The 17,668-nt window shown below is 44.1% G+C and overlaps 1 protein-coding gene across 1 annotated transcript in view; it reads left to right on the top strand.

The window, feature by feature from the left end:
* LOC126474122 (uncharacterized) overlaps positions 1 to 17,668 on the top strand; it is a 335,080-nt gene that overhangs the window by 297,814 nt on the left and 19,598 nt on the right. The window contains exon 2 of the mRNA XM_050101555.1: positions 12,997 to 13,122. Coding sequence (XP_049957512.1) covers positions 12,997 to 13,122 — 126 coding nt within the window. The remainder of the gene's footprint in view (positions 1 to 12,996; positions 13,123 to 17,668) is intronic.

Here is a 17,668-nt window from a genome sequence, read left to right as displayed (position 1 = left end):
TGCATTGAGAAGGACCGCAGTCTGGCTGTCGATTGGGAGATGGTTCGAAAAGCAGATCTTTTACCTCATGAGGCAACTTGTTAAGTTTTTCAGTAGTCATTTTATGGACTCTCGACATGGATGGATACAGAGATGTCAGAATCCAATTAAATACGATATTAATCGTTGTCTCAGGGGAATATTTAGGTGTAAAATCTGCTCGATACTGCCGGTTAGCCGGCCGGAGTGGCCGTGCGGTTCTAGGCGCTACAGTCTGCAGCAGAGTGACCGCTACGGCCGCAGTTTTGAATCCTGCCTCGGGCATGGATGTGTGTGATGTCCTTAGGTTAGTTAGGTTTAATTAGTTCTAAGTTCTAGGCGACTGATGACCTCAGAAATTAAGTCGCACAGTGCTCAGAGCCATTTGAACCATTTGAACTGCCGGTTATCCTTATCCCTAGCTTCCTGCACATGTTCAGATAACCGACCAACGAGCAACGGAGCAGCTTCGATTACGGCATATACGTATATCAAAACTATGTGGATTGATGTCCCCATCGAGCATTATTGCAGAATATTGTCAGTCCGGTGAAGCTGACAACCGACTTTCGAGGAGTATACAATTTTTCAGAGTTCGTGATAGATATCTTTTAATTCTAGAGTTCCCTCTACAAAATTTGAGTTGTTCTGCAGTATTCCAAGAACAAAATAGGAAACAATATTATTAACGGAAATTTTTATTTTGTAAAAAAAATAATTTGCAATTTTACAAAAAAGTTTATGATTACAATTCCGAGTAGCTCCCAAGAATTCTGCAGAAAATCCTAATTTTTTGTGTAGACAATAATTTATGAGATAACTGGAATAACGAGGGACCCATTTTTACCGTCTGGCACTGCTGCACGGTAGAAAAATGACCGTCCACTAAAAACGTGGAGATATGTGCACGTAGATATATTTCAACTCGTTAAATATATTATTAAGGTAGCAGCAGAGCCTTTTACAAAAGTGGACCGACACAGTGTAAATTTTGAAGCCAACATGTTCGTATAATATCGACAGTAATATAGTTTTAAGCCAATATACGTCATTACTCATGTTGAAAATGTCATAAACGTACTTTCTGGTAGGCTACTCATCTCATTTTAGCCCAACAATTAGGAAGGACGGCTGTCATATCTAAAACAGGCCACACAAACAATACACTATGTGATCAAAAGTAACAACCTAAAAAACATACGTTTTTCATATTGTGCTGCCACCTACTGCCACGTATTCCACATCGGCAACCTCGGAAATCATTAGGCATCGTGAGAGAGCAGAATGGGGCGCTCCGCGAAACTCATGGACTTAAAAAAAAATGGTTCAAATGGCTCTGAGCACTATGGGACTTAACTTCTGAGGTCATCAGTCCCCTAGAACTTAGAACTACTTAAACCTAACTAACCTAAGGACATCACACACATCCATGCCCGAGGCAGGATTCGAACCTGCGACCGTAGCGGTCGCGCAGTTCCAGACTGTAGCGCCTAGAACCGCTCGGCCACTTCGGCCGGCTCATGGACTTCGAACGAGGTCAGGTGATTGGATGTCACTTGTGTCATACGTCTGTACGCGAGATTTCCACATTCCTAAACATCCGTAGGTCCACTGTTTCCGATGTGGTAGTGAAGTGGAAACGTGGAGGGACACGTACAGCACAAAAGCGTACAGGTCGACCTTGTCTGTTGACTGACACAGTCCACCGACAGTTGAGACTCGTAAAGTGTAATAGCCAGACATCTATCCAGACCATCACACAGGAATTCCAAACTGCATCAGGATCCACTGCAAGTACTATGTCAGTTAGGCGGGAGGTGAGATAACTTGGATTTCATGATCGAGTGGCTGCTCATAAGCCACACATCACGCCGATTAATGCCAAACGACGCCTCGCTTGGTGCAACGAGCGTACATATTGGACGGTTGAGCAGTGGAAAAACGTTGTGTGGAGTGACGAATAACGGTACACAATGTGGCGATCCGATGGCAGGGTGTGGGTATGGCGAATGCCCGGTGAACGCATCTGCCAGCGTGTGTAGTGCCAACAGTAAAATTTGGAGGCGTTGGTGTTATGGTGTGGTCGTGTTTTTCATGGAGGGGGCTTGCACCCCTTGTTGTTTTACGTGGCACTGTCACATCGCAGGCCTACATCGACGTTTTAAGCAGCTTCTTGCTTCCCACTGTTGAAGAACAATCTTTCAACAAGATCGATCACCTGTTCATAATGCACGGCCTGTGGCGTAGTGGTTACACGACAATCACATCCCTGTAATGGACTGACCTGCACAGAGTCGTCACCTGAATCCTATAGAAAACCTTTGAGATTTTTTGGAACGCCGCCTTCGTGCCAGGCCTCACCGACCGACTTCGATACCTCTCCTCAGTGCGGCACGCCGTGAAGAATGGGCTGTCATTCCACCAAGAAACCTTCCAGCACCTGACTGAACGTATGCCTGCGAGAGTGGAAGCTATCATCAAGGCTAAGGCTGGGTCAGCTCCATATTGAACTCGAGCATTACCGATGGAGGGCGCCTCGAACTCGTAAGTCATTTTCTGGCAGGTGTTCCGATACTTTTGGTCACATGGTATATCTGACAATTACGTCGTTGTCCGATTCACTGTTTACCGTCAACTTTCACGGCACGTATTATGTCGACTTGAGACTGAAATGACACCGCAGCATTGGGAAAGTACGCAGCAGTGCAATCTACACAAGATTTCGAGGCGCTAACTGTCACCTTTTCTTTTCAACTCTGTCCAGTTCCTGAATCGAGTTGGCCCAGTATGCGGCCATCTTCCCTGGCTTCCATTTTCATGTTGGCGGCTCACTTTCGCACGCTGGACTACTCCTTGCTGTGACACCACGCCGCTCCACACCTCCCTGTGGGACTGCAAAAGACAGTTTTGCTTTAACAGACACTCTCTGCTGTGGTGGAAGGGAGCACGTGTGCTGGTGCCAACAGCCAAGCTAGGCAGAAATGGGACTGTGCTATGAACTACTAATTCACTGCACAACTTGAGTAACAAATTCATCAGGGATATTTAAATCGTTCTAAAGTAGCCCAAGCTGATTGTTCATCAATATGTGACTGTGAAATGAAAATGCGAAAGAACAACGTAGCTAAACTAAGGCCGCCTCCGGCAGAAGCGACCGTCAGCGCGTGACAGCTTCAGGCGACAAAACACAACCGCAGGTACAGTTATGGAAGTGTTCCACCTGAGCGACATCCGTGTCGCTGTCTGTCTCCCGCTGCAACTGGCGACGTTTGAATTCATACGTGTCTGAATCTTGTCGCTGCAGCACGCGCGACAGAGAGCGACAACCACGTGTCTTCTCGGCAAAGCAGTGGAGCGGACGCGATGGCAGCTATGAAATACTTATCATCCGATTTTACGAAAACTATTGGGTGAAAAAATTTGATTCTTCCGCATCTTATAGCTTGATATCTTTAAACGATAAGGGTCTGAATTTATTTTCGTTATTCGTTATAGTTACTGCGCTGTACGAAATTGAGTACATGGCTGCAAGAAATTTTTAAAATTTGCAGAGGTAAAATCACATTGCGTAGGCTTTCCATATAGTTCATTTAAGGCCATACATTATTGCGCATGAAATGTAACCAACATAACTAAATTGTATTTAATAGTTGAGACCGGAATGATATCTCTTTTCACTCTTAAAATATTGGTTGTTATATCAGCGGACGGGTCGCTCGCGGCGCGTCCGAACCTTTCCTGCGCTTCGGGAATCAAGTGATAGTAAAAACCGTCGTATCTCATAAACGGTTCAAGATATCGAAACGACGATTTTTGGAAATGGCAGCAAACAGAAAGGACTATTTTATCATATGCTTAACACTCGATACGTTTTTGTAAACGCGTGAGCAGAGCGAAAACAAGGCTCCCTATAAATTGCACCATGAGGTTTTGTACGAATTTTCATAGCCAAACAAAGGGAGAGAAACAGGTAAACGGGGTATCAAAGTGACCAGCATGAGGTCTAATTTTGCATGAAAATGTTTAACTGCTTGAAAGTAATCAGTGTAATTAACGAAAACTTAATTAATGGGTTGAGGAAAAATTCAAATATTTCACGAAAAGCTGCTGCCAAGCTATGTAAATGAAGTGTCAAAAATTTCATCTCTTCAAGGCCTAGCTATTTTGCACATAAAAAGCTACATTGGTGCGGTATTTAAATGTCAAAAAGGCTTCCTTCATATCAAGTACGTTAGGAAGGCAAAGGAGGAGTCAATAAGAGTATGCTTTCTGAATAACAATTGAAAATAAAAAATGATAGAAATCAAATATTTTATGAAATGATTTCTATAAAAAAAATAAGTTGATCAGAGAAACGTTCTACGTGCCTTTGAATGATGCTCGAAATCGTGAACAGAAAACAAGGTGCATCAAACGTTTCCCTATTTTTTTTAATTTCATACTTTTAGACTAATCATTGTAGAAAATGTTGGCCTTTTTTTAAAAAATTTTGTCTGCTTTACTTTTACGGACTATTTAGATTAATTGAAACGCTTCGCCTTAACACTTACTGCCGATGAATTACGTTCGCAACATCTAATATCTGTAAAATTTCATGGGTCATTGTAATTTCTTAAGAATTTAGTGGGTGTGATGTACTGAGATATTTGTGTATACACTTACAGATCAAGTTCTTTGGCAAAACCTTAAAAATATACTTGGCGATGCAGTGTAAACAGTATACATAAAGCTTAGTATACAGAATTGTAACTGAGTCAGCCCGGATCTTTTCATACCACGTAATCACGAACTGTAACGCTACCGCTACACCACAGCCATCTATTACATACGGGAAATTTGTATTTATGTCTTATTTAGAGTAGTTCGTCATGTAGTCAGTCATTCTTCCGCTTTTATTGGCTGTTGAAAGTTCTTGATCATGTAAAAACATTCGTATTTAATTTATTGATGAGATAGTCGAATGCTCCTCTGCTCATTCACGTGTATTTGAAGAATCTGTCTGGTGACCTTCGTAGTTGATGACATTTACGAAATCCTCCATTGAGATCCCTCCTTTTGTAAATTTCATGCACAGCATTCCTTTTCGCTTTATTTTCTTAAGTAAACCTAATTTTGTAGCCTTACTCTCCAGCTACTGTATTTTACAGTTTAAGGGCGCCGTTTTCTAGAAACAGCTGGTGGCTCTAAGCAGCCATCTTGTAGCGCGACATGTTCGCTCGTAAGCACGACACCGGAGCTTTTCGCCCGATGCTGCTACTTGTCGCTGGAGTATCGCATATCCAGAAGTCCCTCGCTGTCGGTCGCTTCTGTCGCTCACGTAGGACATGGCCTAAGACCATGCAGACGTCATGTTCTGGTGGACAGGTGATGGTTGAGAACTGGAGATGATGGTTGTCAAAGTCGCACGAAAACAGCGGAAGTAACCCCTCGTGAGTTACGAAGTGGTACCAGCAACCCAGCTAGCGCAATAACTGCGTATAGGGAGTTAAAAGCAATCTGGTGCAATAGTGGAGCACATCCTCATGAGCAAGAAAAACTTAGAGCTTGTGGTGGCGTAAAGAGTGATGCCACTTGACGGCGAATGATAGTAATCGAGTGAACTGGAATGATGAAACACGCTCTGCCATACCGATGAAAAGGTTTGAAATTGGCGAATGCCTGGAAAACATCACAAGTCATCACGTGCAGTTTCAACAGTGACGTACAGAGTAGGTAGTGTTTGGGAGTGTTTTCCGTGCTTAGTATGTCATCTTATTCCGGTTAAGGTAACCTTAAATACTGAGCGATATGAACACATTTTACACTACACCATAGTGTACTGTGTACAGTAAAGGAACAGCTCCGTTACCACTGTCGTTTGCATCTGCATGGCAATGAACCATGTCACAAAGCAGCATCTGTGGGGCAATGGCTTGTGGACAATAACGTTCCTGAAATGGACTGACCTGTCCAGATGCCCACCTGAACCCAATGGGATACCTATGGGATGAGTTGGAAAGACAGATTCACTCTAGATACCAGGGCCTAACGTTACTACCTTCTCTAGTTTCGGCTCTAGGGGAAGAATGGTCTGCCATTCCTCCACAGACATTCCGACACCTCACTGAAAGTGTCTCCAGAGGAGTTCATGCTGTCATTCGAAGGGTGGTCACGACCCATTTAATGTTCACTAATAGATGAAATATCCTATTCTATTCCAGTGGTCAGTACGCACATATACGACAGAAGCAGCAGAACTACTGCAGTCTTCGTCGAATAACGGTTCTCTAAGTTCACCCAATAGTGTTTCGTTAGAATATCGTCGATTTTCTCCCAAAGACTACAAAATCTGTCAGCATATCTGTTACGCTTTCATATCACTTTCGATCCTAGCAGCTTGCCTCTGAATTGCTTGGGTGTCTCCCACCAGATTAATTCGACGAAAATGTGCAACTTAAAACAACTTTTGTATATAACACCAAGACCTACTGATAATAGAAACGTTATAAAACTTACAAAACAAATGTTCGGAACGATCGTCGTCTAACAACATAAAATCTTTGTAGCAATCTAAGTGTATGACAGCTCTGTACTAAAATTATTTAATTATGTAAGAGTGTTTTATCTTTGACAGCAGTAATCCAGATTGACTGTATATTATGTATTTTTATTGTTGACACCGTATAGGAGTTACATCATATAAGTCGCTGCAACAGTTGTATGTCGCTTGATAATGATCGTTTCTGTCGATGCAGGTAGAAAACAAGGGTTTACTGCAGTTCTTGATGAGACATAAAATGACTTTGAAAAAAACATCTACAAGCTCTTGTATATGTAGGAACTGAAACACTGGAGCACTACTCTAGAACAAAGCCCAACAGCATCTTAGAAGAGATTTTCTTTGAAAATGATCAGAACGTTCCCAGAATCCTCCCAACAAGTCTGTCTCCAATTCGCCTCCGCTGTGACAGATCTTACGCGTTCTTTCGATTTAATATTGCTTTGCAATTTGCAATAATACCTGTATACACACTGCCTGACAGAGAATGTGAATTACGCAAAAGGTAAGGAGGAACCGAAAGTTCACCAATTGAAAAGCTACGTGACGTTATCTCAGTGATTTCGAAATCCAGTCAAAGTAACAAAAAACTTAATATGAGTCCCTTTATAAGTATGACCTGCACCCACTGTGATCTGAATGCTTGCATTGATTCGGATGGAACGACTGCCATATAGTCTTTGTATCCACTCCTGAGGCGGTCCACAGCTGTTGTAACTGGTTCTTGTAATCCTGATACTGGAACTGGGACGCAGCTGACGACTGAGCTGGTCCTATTCTGTAGGGAACGGATGTAGGGATCCCGTTGGCCACGGGAATTCTCCAACATTATGCAGACAGTTCACACACCCCCGTGTAGTGTACTGACGACAACACTGTTGCAAGAGAAGTAACACATTAGGGCACAGGATGTCCGTGACCTACCGTTGCACCGTCAGAAATCTTTCAGTCACTACCAGCCGTGGCCTGAGGTCATGCTCGATTGTTCTCTACAGTGTTATACCGGGAGTAATACCCCTGCGCCTCTCGAAAACATCGGGAAAACGGGGCTTCATAACAGGTAGGCGCCACACTCACTGACGGTTGTCATGCAGGGTAGTACAGAATAGTGATTCATCGCTGAACAGAATGCTACTCCAGTCATCTGCGGTTCTTGCTTCCGAGTAACGATCCAATGCAAACGCAGCCTTTTATGATGCGGTATTAATGGGAGCCTCCGCCTGGGACGGTAATTCCCTAGCCCGGTTCCTGATAGCCTCCAACCAATGGCGTGAGACGGCACAGAATGTTGCAGGGAATTCGTTACTTATTCTCGTATGGAAGCGCAGATCTGACGGGGTTACTTCCGATGTGCTTGCTGCACAGTACCCCTCCGTATGCTTGAACAAATAACAGACGTTTACAACACAGCATTGCAATAGGAGCTGTGTCCCTAGACATCGAAGAGGCCGTCGATAGTCGCTGGTACAACGGCCTTATCAGCAAGACTCTGCGACGGTGGCTTCCCCAAAAACTCGTACGCCTCATAACCTTATATTCCACGAACAGAAGTTTCAACACTGACACTCAGGACAAACAATCAACACGACATGGTATTCAAACAGGAGTAGCCCTAGGCAGCTTATCCTCTACATAAATGATATCCCGACAACACAAGACACGGTGGTTACCATCTACGCAAGTGACACTTCCGGGACTGGAGATCGCCAAATATTGACTCACGACCACGGACAGTACTCAGAAATGTTGAGATTTGGTTGGAGAAATAGCGAATGAAAGTAAACGTCGGCAAGTGAGAGGCTTCTCTGTTTACCCGTGCAGAGCGAGCCAACTGCGCAAACACTAACTCTGCAGACAGATAACACTACGCATACGCCCAACACATTGACCAGCCAGAAAATTATGACTACTGAACTACCAGCGTCACTTGGCGAGAATGACTCCCAGTCAGATATATGCATCAGTGAGTGTGCCGCCCGTGTATAGGATGGGACAGGCGCGCCATCAGTCTGAGTTTGATCGAGGGAAAATTGTGACGGCCCAGAAGCTCGGCACGAGCGTTTCGGAAACTGCACGATTTGTCGGATGTTCGAGGAGTGCTGTGGTGAGTGTCTACAGCATTTGGCGAAACCACGTCCAGACGTCGTGGTGTTGAGCGGCCACCCCTCATCACAAATGTCAGATGTCGTAGGCTGGCAGACTGGTAAAACAGGACAGGCGGTGAACTGTGGCGGAACTAACAAAAATGGTTCAAATGGCTCTAAGCACTATGGGACTTAACATCGGAGGTCATCAGTCCCCTAGACTTAGAACTACTGAAACCAGACTAATCTAAGGACATCACACACATCCATGCCCGAGGCAGGATTCGAACCTGCGACCGTAGCAGCAGCGCAGTTCCGGACAGAAGCGCCTATAACCGCTCGTCCACAGCGGCCGGCGCAGAACTAACAACTTTGGGCAGAGTACAAGCGTGTCTGAAGACAGTGCACCGAATCCTCCCAACGATGGGCCTCCGCGGCCGACCCTTGCATGTGCCAACGTTAACACAACGAAATCGGTAGCTAATATTGAAATGGGCACAACACCATCGGCACTGGACGTTGGCGCAGCGGCAGAGCGTTCAATGGTCTGATGAATCCCGATATCGTCTTCATCATGTCGATGGGAGGGCGCGAATTCGTCGTCAGGGGAAAGTCGCTTGACAACTGTACTGCCGGATGGAGACAAGCTGACTGCGGCTCCATTATGCTCTGGGGAACATTCAAGTGTGTAGTCATGGTCATGTGGAGCTCGTGCAAGGCTCCATGACGGTCAGGATGTACCGCACTCTGGTCAAAGATCACATATACCCTTTCATGACGATCGTTTCTCCTGACAGCAGTGGCATTTTTCCACAAGATAAGAGGCCCTGTCAAAAATTTAGGAGTACGATGGACTTGTTCGTGGAACACAGTGGCGAATTCCAATAGATGTGCTGGTCTCCCAACTTACCAGACCTGAATCTGATCTAACACATCTGGGATGTTACTGAACGTGGCATCAGAGCTCATGTCCCCCCTCCCCTCCCACCCCGCCCACCCACCATTCCCCGGAATTTACGGGAATTAGGTGTCTCGTTACGGGAATTAGGTGCCATTTTGCTCCAGCGACCTCATTGCCTCAGTGCCACGACACGTCGGCGTTGCTATCCGACTCAATGGTGGACATATCGGCTAATAGGTAGGTGGTCTTATGTTCTGGATAATCAGTGTACGTTTCCGTGAGAAAGTCAGATACGTCGGTGTCTGGATGGTCGGAAATTCACGTAGGGCAACCACATACAACATGTCGTCAACGGAGAGTGTGCGAGACTCAAGCAGCTCAACAGTCAAAGCACACTAAATAGGAGGGCGTCGAGATCTATATGCGTAACACTTACCAGACCCCTGATGACATGCGCAGCTCCAGTCAGAGGCTACGCAACTCCACCACGTCTGTGCGATCTGCCGGTCATACATAACAAAGTGCTACGAGTCATACGCACTACACCACGACACACACGCACCGCAGACTTACATAATGAATACCACCTCGATACTCTCGCGGAGGTATTCAAAAAGCTCGCACGAGGACTGCACAGGAGCTGAAGACCCCTTCATCCCGAATGTGTGGAACAATGATCACAACACAGGTGGTACCATAACAGCCAAGAAAACACTTTTCCTTAGCGAAAATTAACCACCCATTGAAGGCTATATCGGTGAACCCCTGTATTATAACAAACCTGACTGTCACCGCCGGGTGTACTCATAAAGCCAACCATACAGCTTAACCAGGGAAGCCGGATAGACAAGACATAAGCAGACCCCACACAACGAGCTGCCTGTTTTGTAGTCAAACTGACCACTCAAATGACGACATGGTATGCCAGAAGTACGCTAACACTTCAGCTTGCCCAGCTACATAGGTAAGGCCTCTCCATCAACATATCCTAAGACTCTAGCATGAAAGGCCACTATTGGCAGAATCCCGCCAATAGCCCTGTTACCTGCCCAGACTGTCGCAAGGTTTACTTTCCCATCGCATTTCCATGGCACTTTTTTTCCTTGTGCCCTTAAAACCGCTACCCTTCAATCGCTTTCCGCCTACTAGATGAGACCGTATTGTGGGTGATCGTATACAGGCATACAGACATCATCAAAGACCTGCACACAGTGAAGCCTACATTTGAATACTAAACATTTTGCACAGCTGCCCGTGAAACTTTTGTGGTGGTCACCATCCTAGTGCGGGAGTGGAGGGGCTCCATTTCTCTTTCTCTGCGTTATACAGGGTGGTCCATTGATAGTGACCGGGCCAAATATCTAACGAAATAAGCACCAAACGAGAAAGCTACATAGAACGAAACTCGTCTAGCTTCAAGGGGGAAACCAGATGGCGCTACATTGGCCCCCTAGATGGCGCTACCATAAGTCAAACGGATATCAACTGCGTTTTTTTAAATAGGAGCCCCCATTTTTATTACACATTCGTGTAGTACGAAAAGAAATATGAATGTTTTAGTTGGTCCACTTTTTTCGCTTTGTGGTAGATGGTGCTGTAATAGGCACAAACGTATAAGTACGTGGTATCACGTAACATTCCGCCAGTGCGGATGGTATTTGCTTCGTGATACATTACCCGTGTTAAAATCGACCGTTTACCAATTGTGGATCCACGATGGCTGCGACAAGTGGAACATCAGCGACCTTGGCGGGTTAATGTATGGTGCGGCATTATGGGAGGCCCCCATTTTATCGATGGCAATCTAAATGGTGCAATGTACGCTGATTTCCTACGTAATGTTCTAACGATGTTACTACAAGATGTTTCACTGCATGACAGCATGATGGATGTCCGGCTCATAGCTCACGTGCTGTTGAAGCGGTGTTGAACAGCATATTTCATGACAGGTGGATTGGTCGTCGAAGCACCATACCATGGCCGGCACGTTCACCGAATCTGACGTCCCCGGATTTCTTTCTGTGGGGAAAGTTGAAGGATATTTGCCATCGCGATCCACCGACAACGCTTGACAACATGCGTCAGCGCATTGTCAATGCATGTGCGAACATTACGGAAGGCGAACTACTCGCTGTTGAGTGGAATGGCGTTACACGTATTGCCAAATGCATTGAGGTTGACGGATATTATTTTGAGCATTTATTGCATTAATGTGGTGTTTACAGGTAATCACGCTGTAACAGCATGCGTTCTGAGAAATGATAAGTTCCCAAAGGTAGATGTATCACATTGGAACAACCGAAATAAAATGTTCAAACGTGCCTACGTTCTGTATTTTAATTTAAAAAACCTAACTGTTACCAACTGTTCGTCTAAAATTGTGAGCCATATGTTTGTGACTGTTACAGCTCCATCTATCACAAAGCGAAAAAAGTGGTCCAACTAAAACATTCATATTTCTTTACGTACTACACGAATATGTAATAAAAAATGGAGGTTCCTATTTTAAAAAACGAACTTCATACACGCTTGACCCATGGCAGCGCCATCTAGCGAACCAACCATAGCGCCATCTGGTTTCCCCCTTCAAGCTAGACAAGTTTCGTTCTTTGTAGTTTTGTCGTTTGATGCTGATTTGGTGAGATATATTGGCCCGGTCACGATCAATGGATCACCCTTTATATAAAGCTGCACAATACAGCGATCTTCCCTTGTGATAGTCAGACATGGTTGACTGGAACATTGACGACCAATATGTCTGCCCTCACTGCCATGAAGTCCAACGGTAGGCCGCTCTTAGATCCAAATGCCCCACGAGTCTGGTTGTCACACAACGCAAGCCCACTGTGAGCCTTTTCTCAAACACCGTCAAGAATCGTTCAAGCCGTCTCACACGGCTACAGGGAGTCTTAGAATCCTTCACAGTAATCACGCAACATGTGACACCGTTCACGTCCCTTACCTACAATACTACAATAAATACGAACGACACTACTACACTCTGGTGGCCGTTTTTTCTGCCACCGAGAATTGCAGCTGCAACAATCTGCATCCTGCCGACGGTGTGTAAGTGTACGAAATTATATTGACATCCGACCACGTCTGCTATGTGGTTCACGCCATCTGTCATGCAGTACAGTTAAACCCCATGACAGAATCGAATACAAATCGGTTCTTCCTCTATTGTTTGCATTTTCTTGGTTTTACGCATCCTCATTCCACCTTGTCGTTCTCCATTTCCTTATTGCGTGTGTGTGTTAACGTACAAGCAAATGACGTAAAGTACCACAACTTTTACGTTACGTAATACAAGTTAGAAACTATTTTTGTGTATGACGTACGCATTTGGAGGGTATGAAATAATTTCCATCTTCAGACAACATGAGGACCTTGGCAGCACAGTGTTAAAGAAAACTCACAATTGTTATTAACAGAGGTGCATGTTGTTGTTTCAGACGCAACGGAGGCCAACCTGACGTGCTACCAGTGCGTGCGGCAGGACTATGAGGAATGTGGCAACGACACGCTGCTGCCGTGTCCGCCGACCAAGGACCGCTGCGTCACGCACATCGCCAAGGACAGTGAGTACCGGCCCTTCTACATCTCTGGTGGCTGACATATTTCACCCCTTTAGCACTTGTTTCCTCTACAGTTCAACTGCTATGAAGGAATTAAGAGAAAGTTTCGTAAGTGGGATTAAACGTCAGCTTGAAAGGATATCGATGATAAGATTCGTTGGTGTAATTGCAGTCTTCAGTACCAATGAGGAAAAATTACGAAAGTTGCTGAACAGAATGAATAAAAAAATAATATGGGCTGGAAGTTAGCCAAAGAAACACTTAAGTTCAAAGGCTCTAAGCACTATGGGGAAACACTTACGTATTGAGGAGTAACAGAAATGAAATAAGCGATAAGAATAACGCTAAAATTGAGAATCGTTAAGGGAATCACGTAGAAAATCGTGTAGTTGATGAAGCGGAGGAAAGAAATTCTATTACGTTGGAAGAAAAATAATGAATTACTGATGAAACAAGCAGGATATAAGATACAGATTACCTTATGAAAAGACAGCATTCCACGCTGAAAAAGAAGTCTGCTTGTCTGAAACCCAGGCCTTAATTTGGGGAAGAAATGACCGAGAATGTGCGCCCGTTACAAAACAGTGCGTAGAAGTGAACCATGGACTGAGCAGAAAACAATACAGAACAATCGATGCGTTTGAGACGCGGTACTACAGAAGTAGGCTGGAAATTAAGTCTACTTATAAGATAAGAGATGAGGCAGATTTGTACAGAACCGCCGAGGAGAGGAACATGTGGCGAACGCTGACAAAAAATGTGTCACGTTTACACTACATTAGTTGAGCCATCAGGAGATAGCGTCCATGGTACCAGAGGAGCTGCAAATGGGGGAAATCGTAGAGGAAGACAGAGATTGTAATATGTCCAACAAATAATTGGAGAAATAGGGTGCAAGTGCAATTCTGAGATAAAAAGGTTGGTACAGGAAAAGAAACTGTGGTGGTCCCCATAGAACCAATCAAAAAACCAATAAAACGCAGATAAACACACAAATAAAGTAAATAAATAAACAAGCTATGTAACAAGTTAGTGTACGAGCGGCTGACCTGTTTACACAATGTCAACAATTAGGGCGCCAAATTACAAATAAAACACTGCATACAATCAGAGCTGTTATTTAGCATTTATGGAATATTTCGTCGGTACTTAGAGAACCAGAGACCTATTAACATTTGTAATATAGATATTCCACAGTAACATTTGTTTTATAGCAGTAAACCGAATTTCTGCATTGCAGCCCATCCTCAGACAACTTAAAATTAAACAGATAGTCCAAACAATGGCAGCTGTACAGAGAAAATTTTTACAAATATAGGCGAAAAATGTGGTGGAAGGGAGAAAGGAGTCAATGGACCGTGCATGGGGAACTCTTATACTATTTACAATAAACATTTAATATTATGTTGAGTAAAATAACTGCCTACTCCTACATTAGCAAGGGCGATTAATGAAACTGTATTTGATCATTAAGGATTAAGTTAGCATTCTGTGACTCGTGTTTATTGCTAGTGGTATTTTCAAGTAATGCAAATTTTCTGCCTTTATTTATTCTATGGAGAACATCACACTTAATATCATTACAATTACATTCATTCACAGCATTTTCAGCAAAGGTGGAATCTTTCATGTTAGTCTCCAACTCCTCTCACTGTGAATCAGTATAGCAGCTATATACCAACGTGGTTGATCCTCGTGTAATTTGCCACATAGATTGCACGAAATCCTATAAGTTCCGCTTTGTTCAAAGGTTGGATCTTCAATGTTGAACAGAATGTGGTCGACAGTATTTTTAAGATAGAAATTCACTGAGGTGGCGAAAGTCTTGGGATAGCGATATGCACATATACAAATCGTGGTAATATAGCGTACACAGGGTAAAACAGGGTAGTTCTTTGACGGAGCTGTCATTTCTACTCAGGTGCTCCACATGAAAAGATCTGCGATTTGATAATGGCCACACGACGGGTTCAAATGGTTCAAATGTTCCTAAGCACTATGGGACTTAACATCTGAGGTCATCAGTCCCCTAGACTTAGAACTACTTAAACCTAACTAACCTAGGGACATCACACACATCCATGCCCGAGGGAGGATTCGAACCTGCGACCATAGCAGCAGCGCGGTTCCGGACCGAAGCGCCTAGAACCGCTCGGCCACAGCAGCCGGCCCACTCGACGGCAATTAACAGACTTCGAATGCGGAATGGTAGTTGGAGCTAGACGTATGAGACATTCCATTTCGGAAATCGTTATGGAATTCAGTATTCAGATATTCACAATGTTAAGAGTGTGCCGAAAAAAGCAAATTTCAGGCGGTACCTGTTACCACGGATAACCCAGTGGCCGACGGCTTTCACGTAACGACCGAGAGCAGCGGCGTTTGTGTGGAATTGTCAGTGCTAACAGACGATAAAGACTGCGTAAAATAACCGCAGAAATCAATGGAGGACGTGCAACGAACGTCGCCTGCAGAGCTTGTCTTGGACTCTTGACCATATCGGTTGGATCCTAGACGACAGGAAAATCATGGCCTGGTCAGATGAGTCCCGATTTCAGTTGATAACAGCTGATCGTAAAGTTCGAGTATGGCGCAAACCCGAAGAAGCCACGGATCCAGGTTGACAACAAAGCACTGTGCAAGCTGGTGGTGGATCCTTAACGGTGTGGGCTGTGTTGATATGGAATGGACTGTCTCCTCTGGTCCAGCTGAACCGATCATTGACTGGAAATGGTTATGATCGGCTACTAGGAGGCCATTTTCAGCCTTTCATGGACTTCATGTTCCCAAACCATGATGTCGTTTCACCGAGCCGTTGCTATTCCCGATTGTTTTGAAGAACTTTCTGGACAATTCGAGCGAATGATTTGACACACAGATCGTCCAACACAATCCCATTGAACGTTTATGGGACGTAATCCAGAAGTCAGTCAGTGCACAACATCCTCCACCGGCAACACTTTGCAGTAATAGGCTGCTATAGAGGCAGCATTGTTCTGTATGTCTGCACGGGACTTCAGACAAATTGCTGCGCTTCATCGGGCAAAAAAGGTCCGATACGATATTAGGAGATATCCCTTGCCTTTTTTTGCCTCGGAATAGAAAGCTGGTGTCCTCCATTACGGTCCGCAGCTCTTGGTCGTGCGGTAGCGTTCTCGCTTCCCACGCCCGGGTTCCCGGGTTCGATTCCCGGCGGGGTGAGGGATTTTCTCTGACTCGTGATGACTCAGTGTTGTGTAATGTCCTTAGGTTAGTTAGGTTTAAGTAGTTCTAAGCTCTAGGGGACTGATGACCATAGATGTTAAGTCCCATAGTGCTCAGAGCCATTTGAACCATTTTTTTCCTCCATTACAGTTTTCTGATAAGTACCTGTGAAACCCGATCTACATATAGCATTGCTGTCAGTGCCTTCTGAGGAACATATTTATGTGCTATTATCCTTTGCCTCTTCTTTCTACCAAGTATGCTATGAATTACGTTAGCACTATAACTATTAATTATATAATTTTTTAATTATTTTTAATAATTTTCAAAATATGATTTGGTTTGCGGTATAGATAGCTGCTGGTGCATCATGGAGTGGAAGGCTGCATGTTTGTGTGTTGCAGGATTCTGGGAATTCGCAGCTGTTACTGTATCCGCAGCAGTTACTTTTCCTGTGTACCTTAAACAAATGTTTTTGTTTGCTAATGTCTTTGCTAAGATCTGAGAAGTTGATGGAGTTTCTACTACAAACTTAATTTTTCCGTTATGTGAATTTAAATGTTGGAATAATTAGTTTAACAGTCTCATGTTATCTGTACCCAAGCCCAGTACTCAGTCCACGTAACTGATCAACAGATGTATTTTAGAATTTAGGGACACTTCATCTAAAAATTTTCAGACTTAACCATCAAAATTTCAGCAAATTAGGGGCTCAAAGGGGAACTACATTGACTGACTGTACAAAATCTCACGATGAATGTAAAAGACGCTGACAGCTGGTAAAACTTGATGTAAATTGGCAGTCAGTGCTTTCTGGTGACCGGCGAAGGCAGCGCCTGCTCTTGGAAGTTGCGTCTTTTGTGCCTGGTTGGGGATGATACTCGCATATACAATGTTCATCAGAGCCAGCTGGCAACATTAGTAGAGGGTATTACATGGACCACCTTCCCAAGTAGCCGTCGTTCATCTAATCTTTTTTTTTTTAAAAAAAAAAAATATTAGCAATATCCTCTGAATGGTAATACCCCAACTCAGAACGTTGGGTTCACCTATGCTCGATTAATGTAACAATTTCTGTTTCACTTTACTACGTAGCTGTAAGCCATGAAACCGGTAATGATGGTCAATTGAAACCAAGTTTTTCCAGCTGTCAGCAGTGTTTTCATTCAGCAGCTCTGGATGCATATAAAATTGTGTACAGAATCTATTGGAACTGAAAATAATTTTGCTTTAAGCATGTCTATGTAGCCAGTCTATATCCTCTGTTTTCACTGGATTTGTTTCCGTGTTATATACCAATCCTATCAAACCTTCCATGGCCTCTCCCATAGAAATATCGGAATAT

The sequence above is a fragment of the Schistocerca serialis genome, chromosome 1 (genome assembly GCF_023864345.2).
Source record: "Schistocerca serialis cubense isolate TAMUIC-IGC-003099 chromosome 1, iqSchSeri2.2, whole genome shotgun sequence".
Classification (NCBI taxonomy): Eukaryota; Metazoa; Arthropoda; class Insecta; order Orthoptera; family Acrididae; genus Schistocerca; species Schistocerca serialis.
This window is presented reverse-complemented; position numbering and strand designations above follow the sequence as displayed.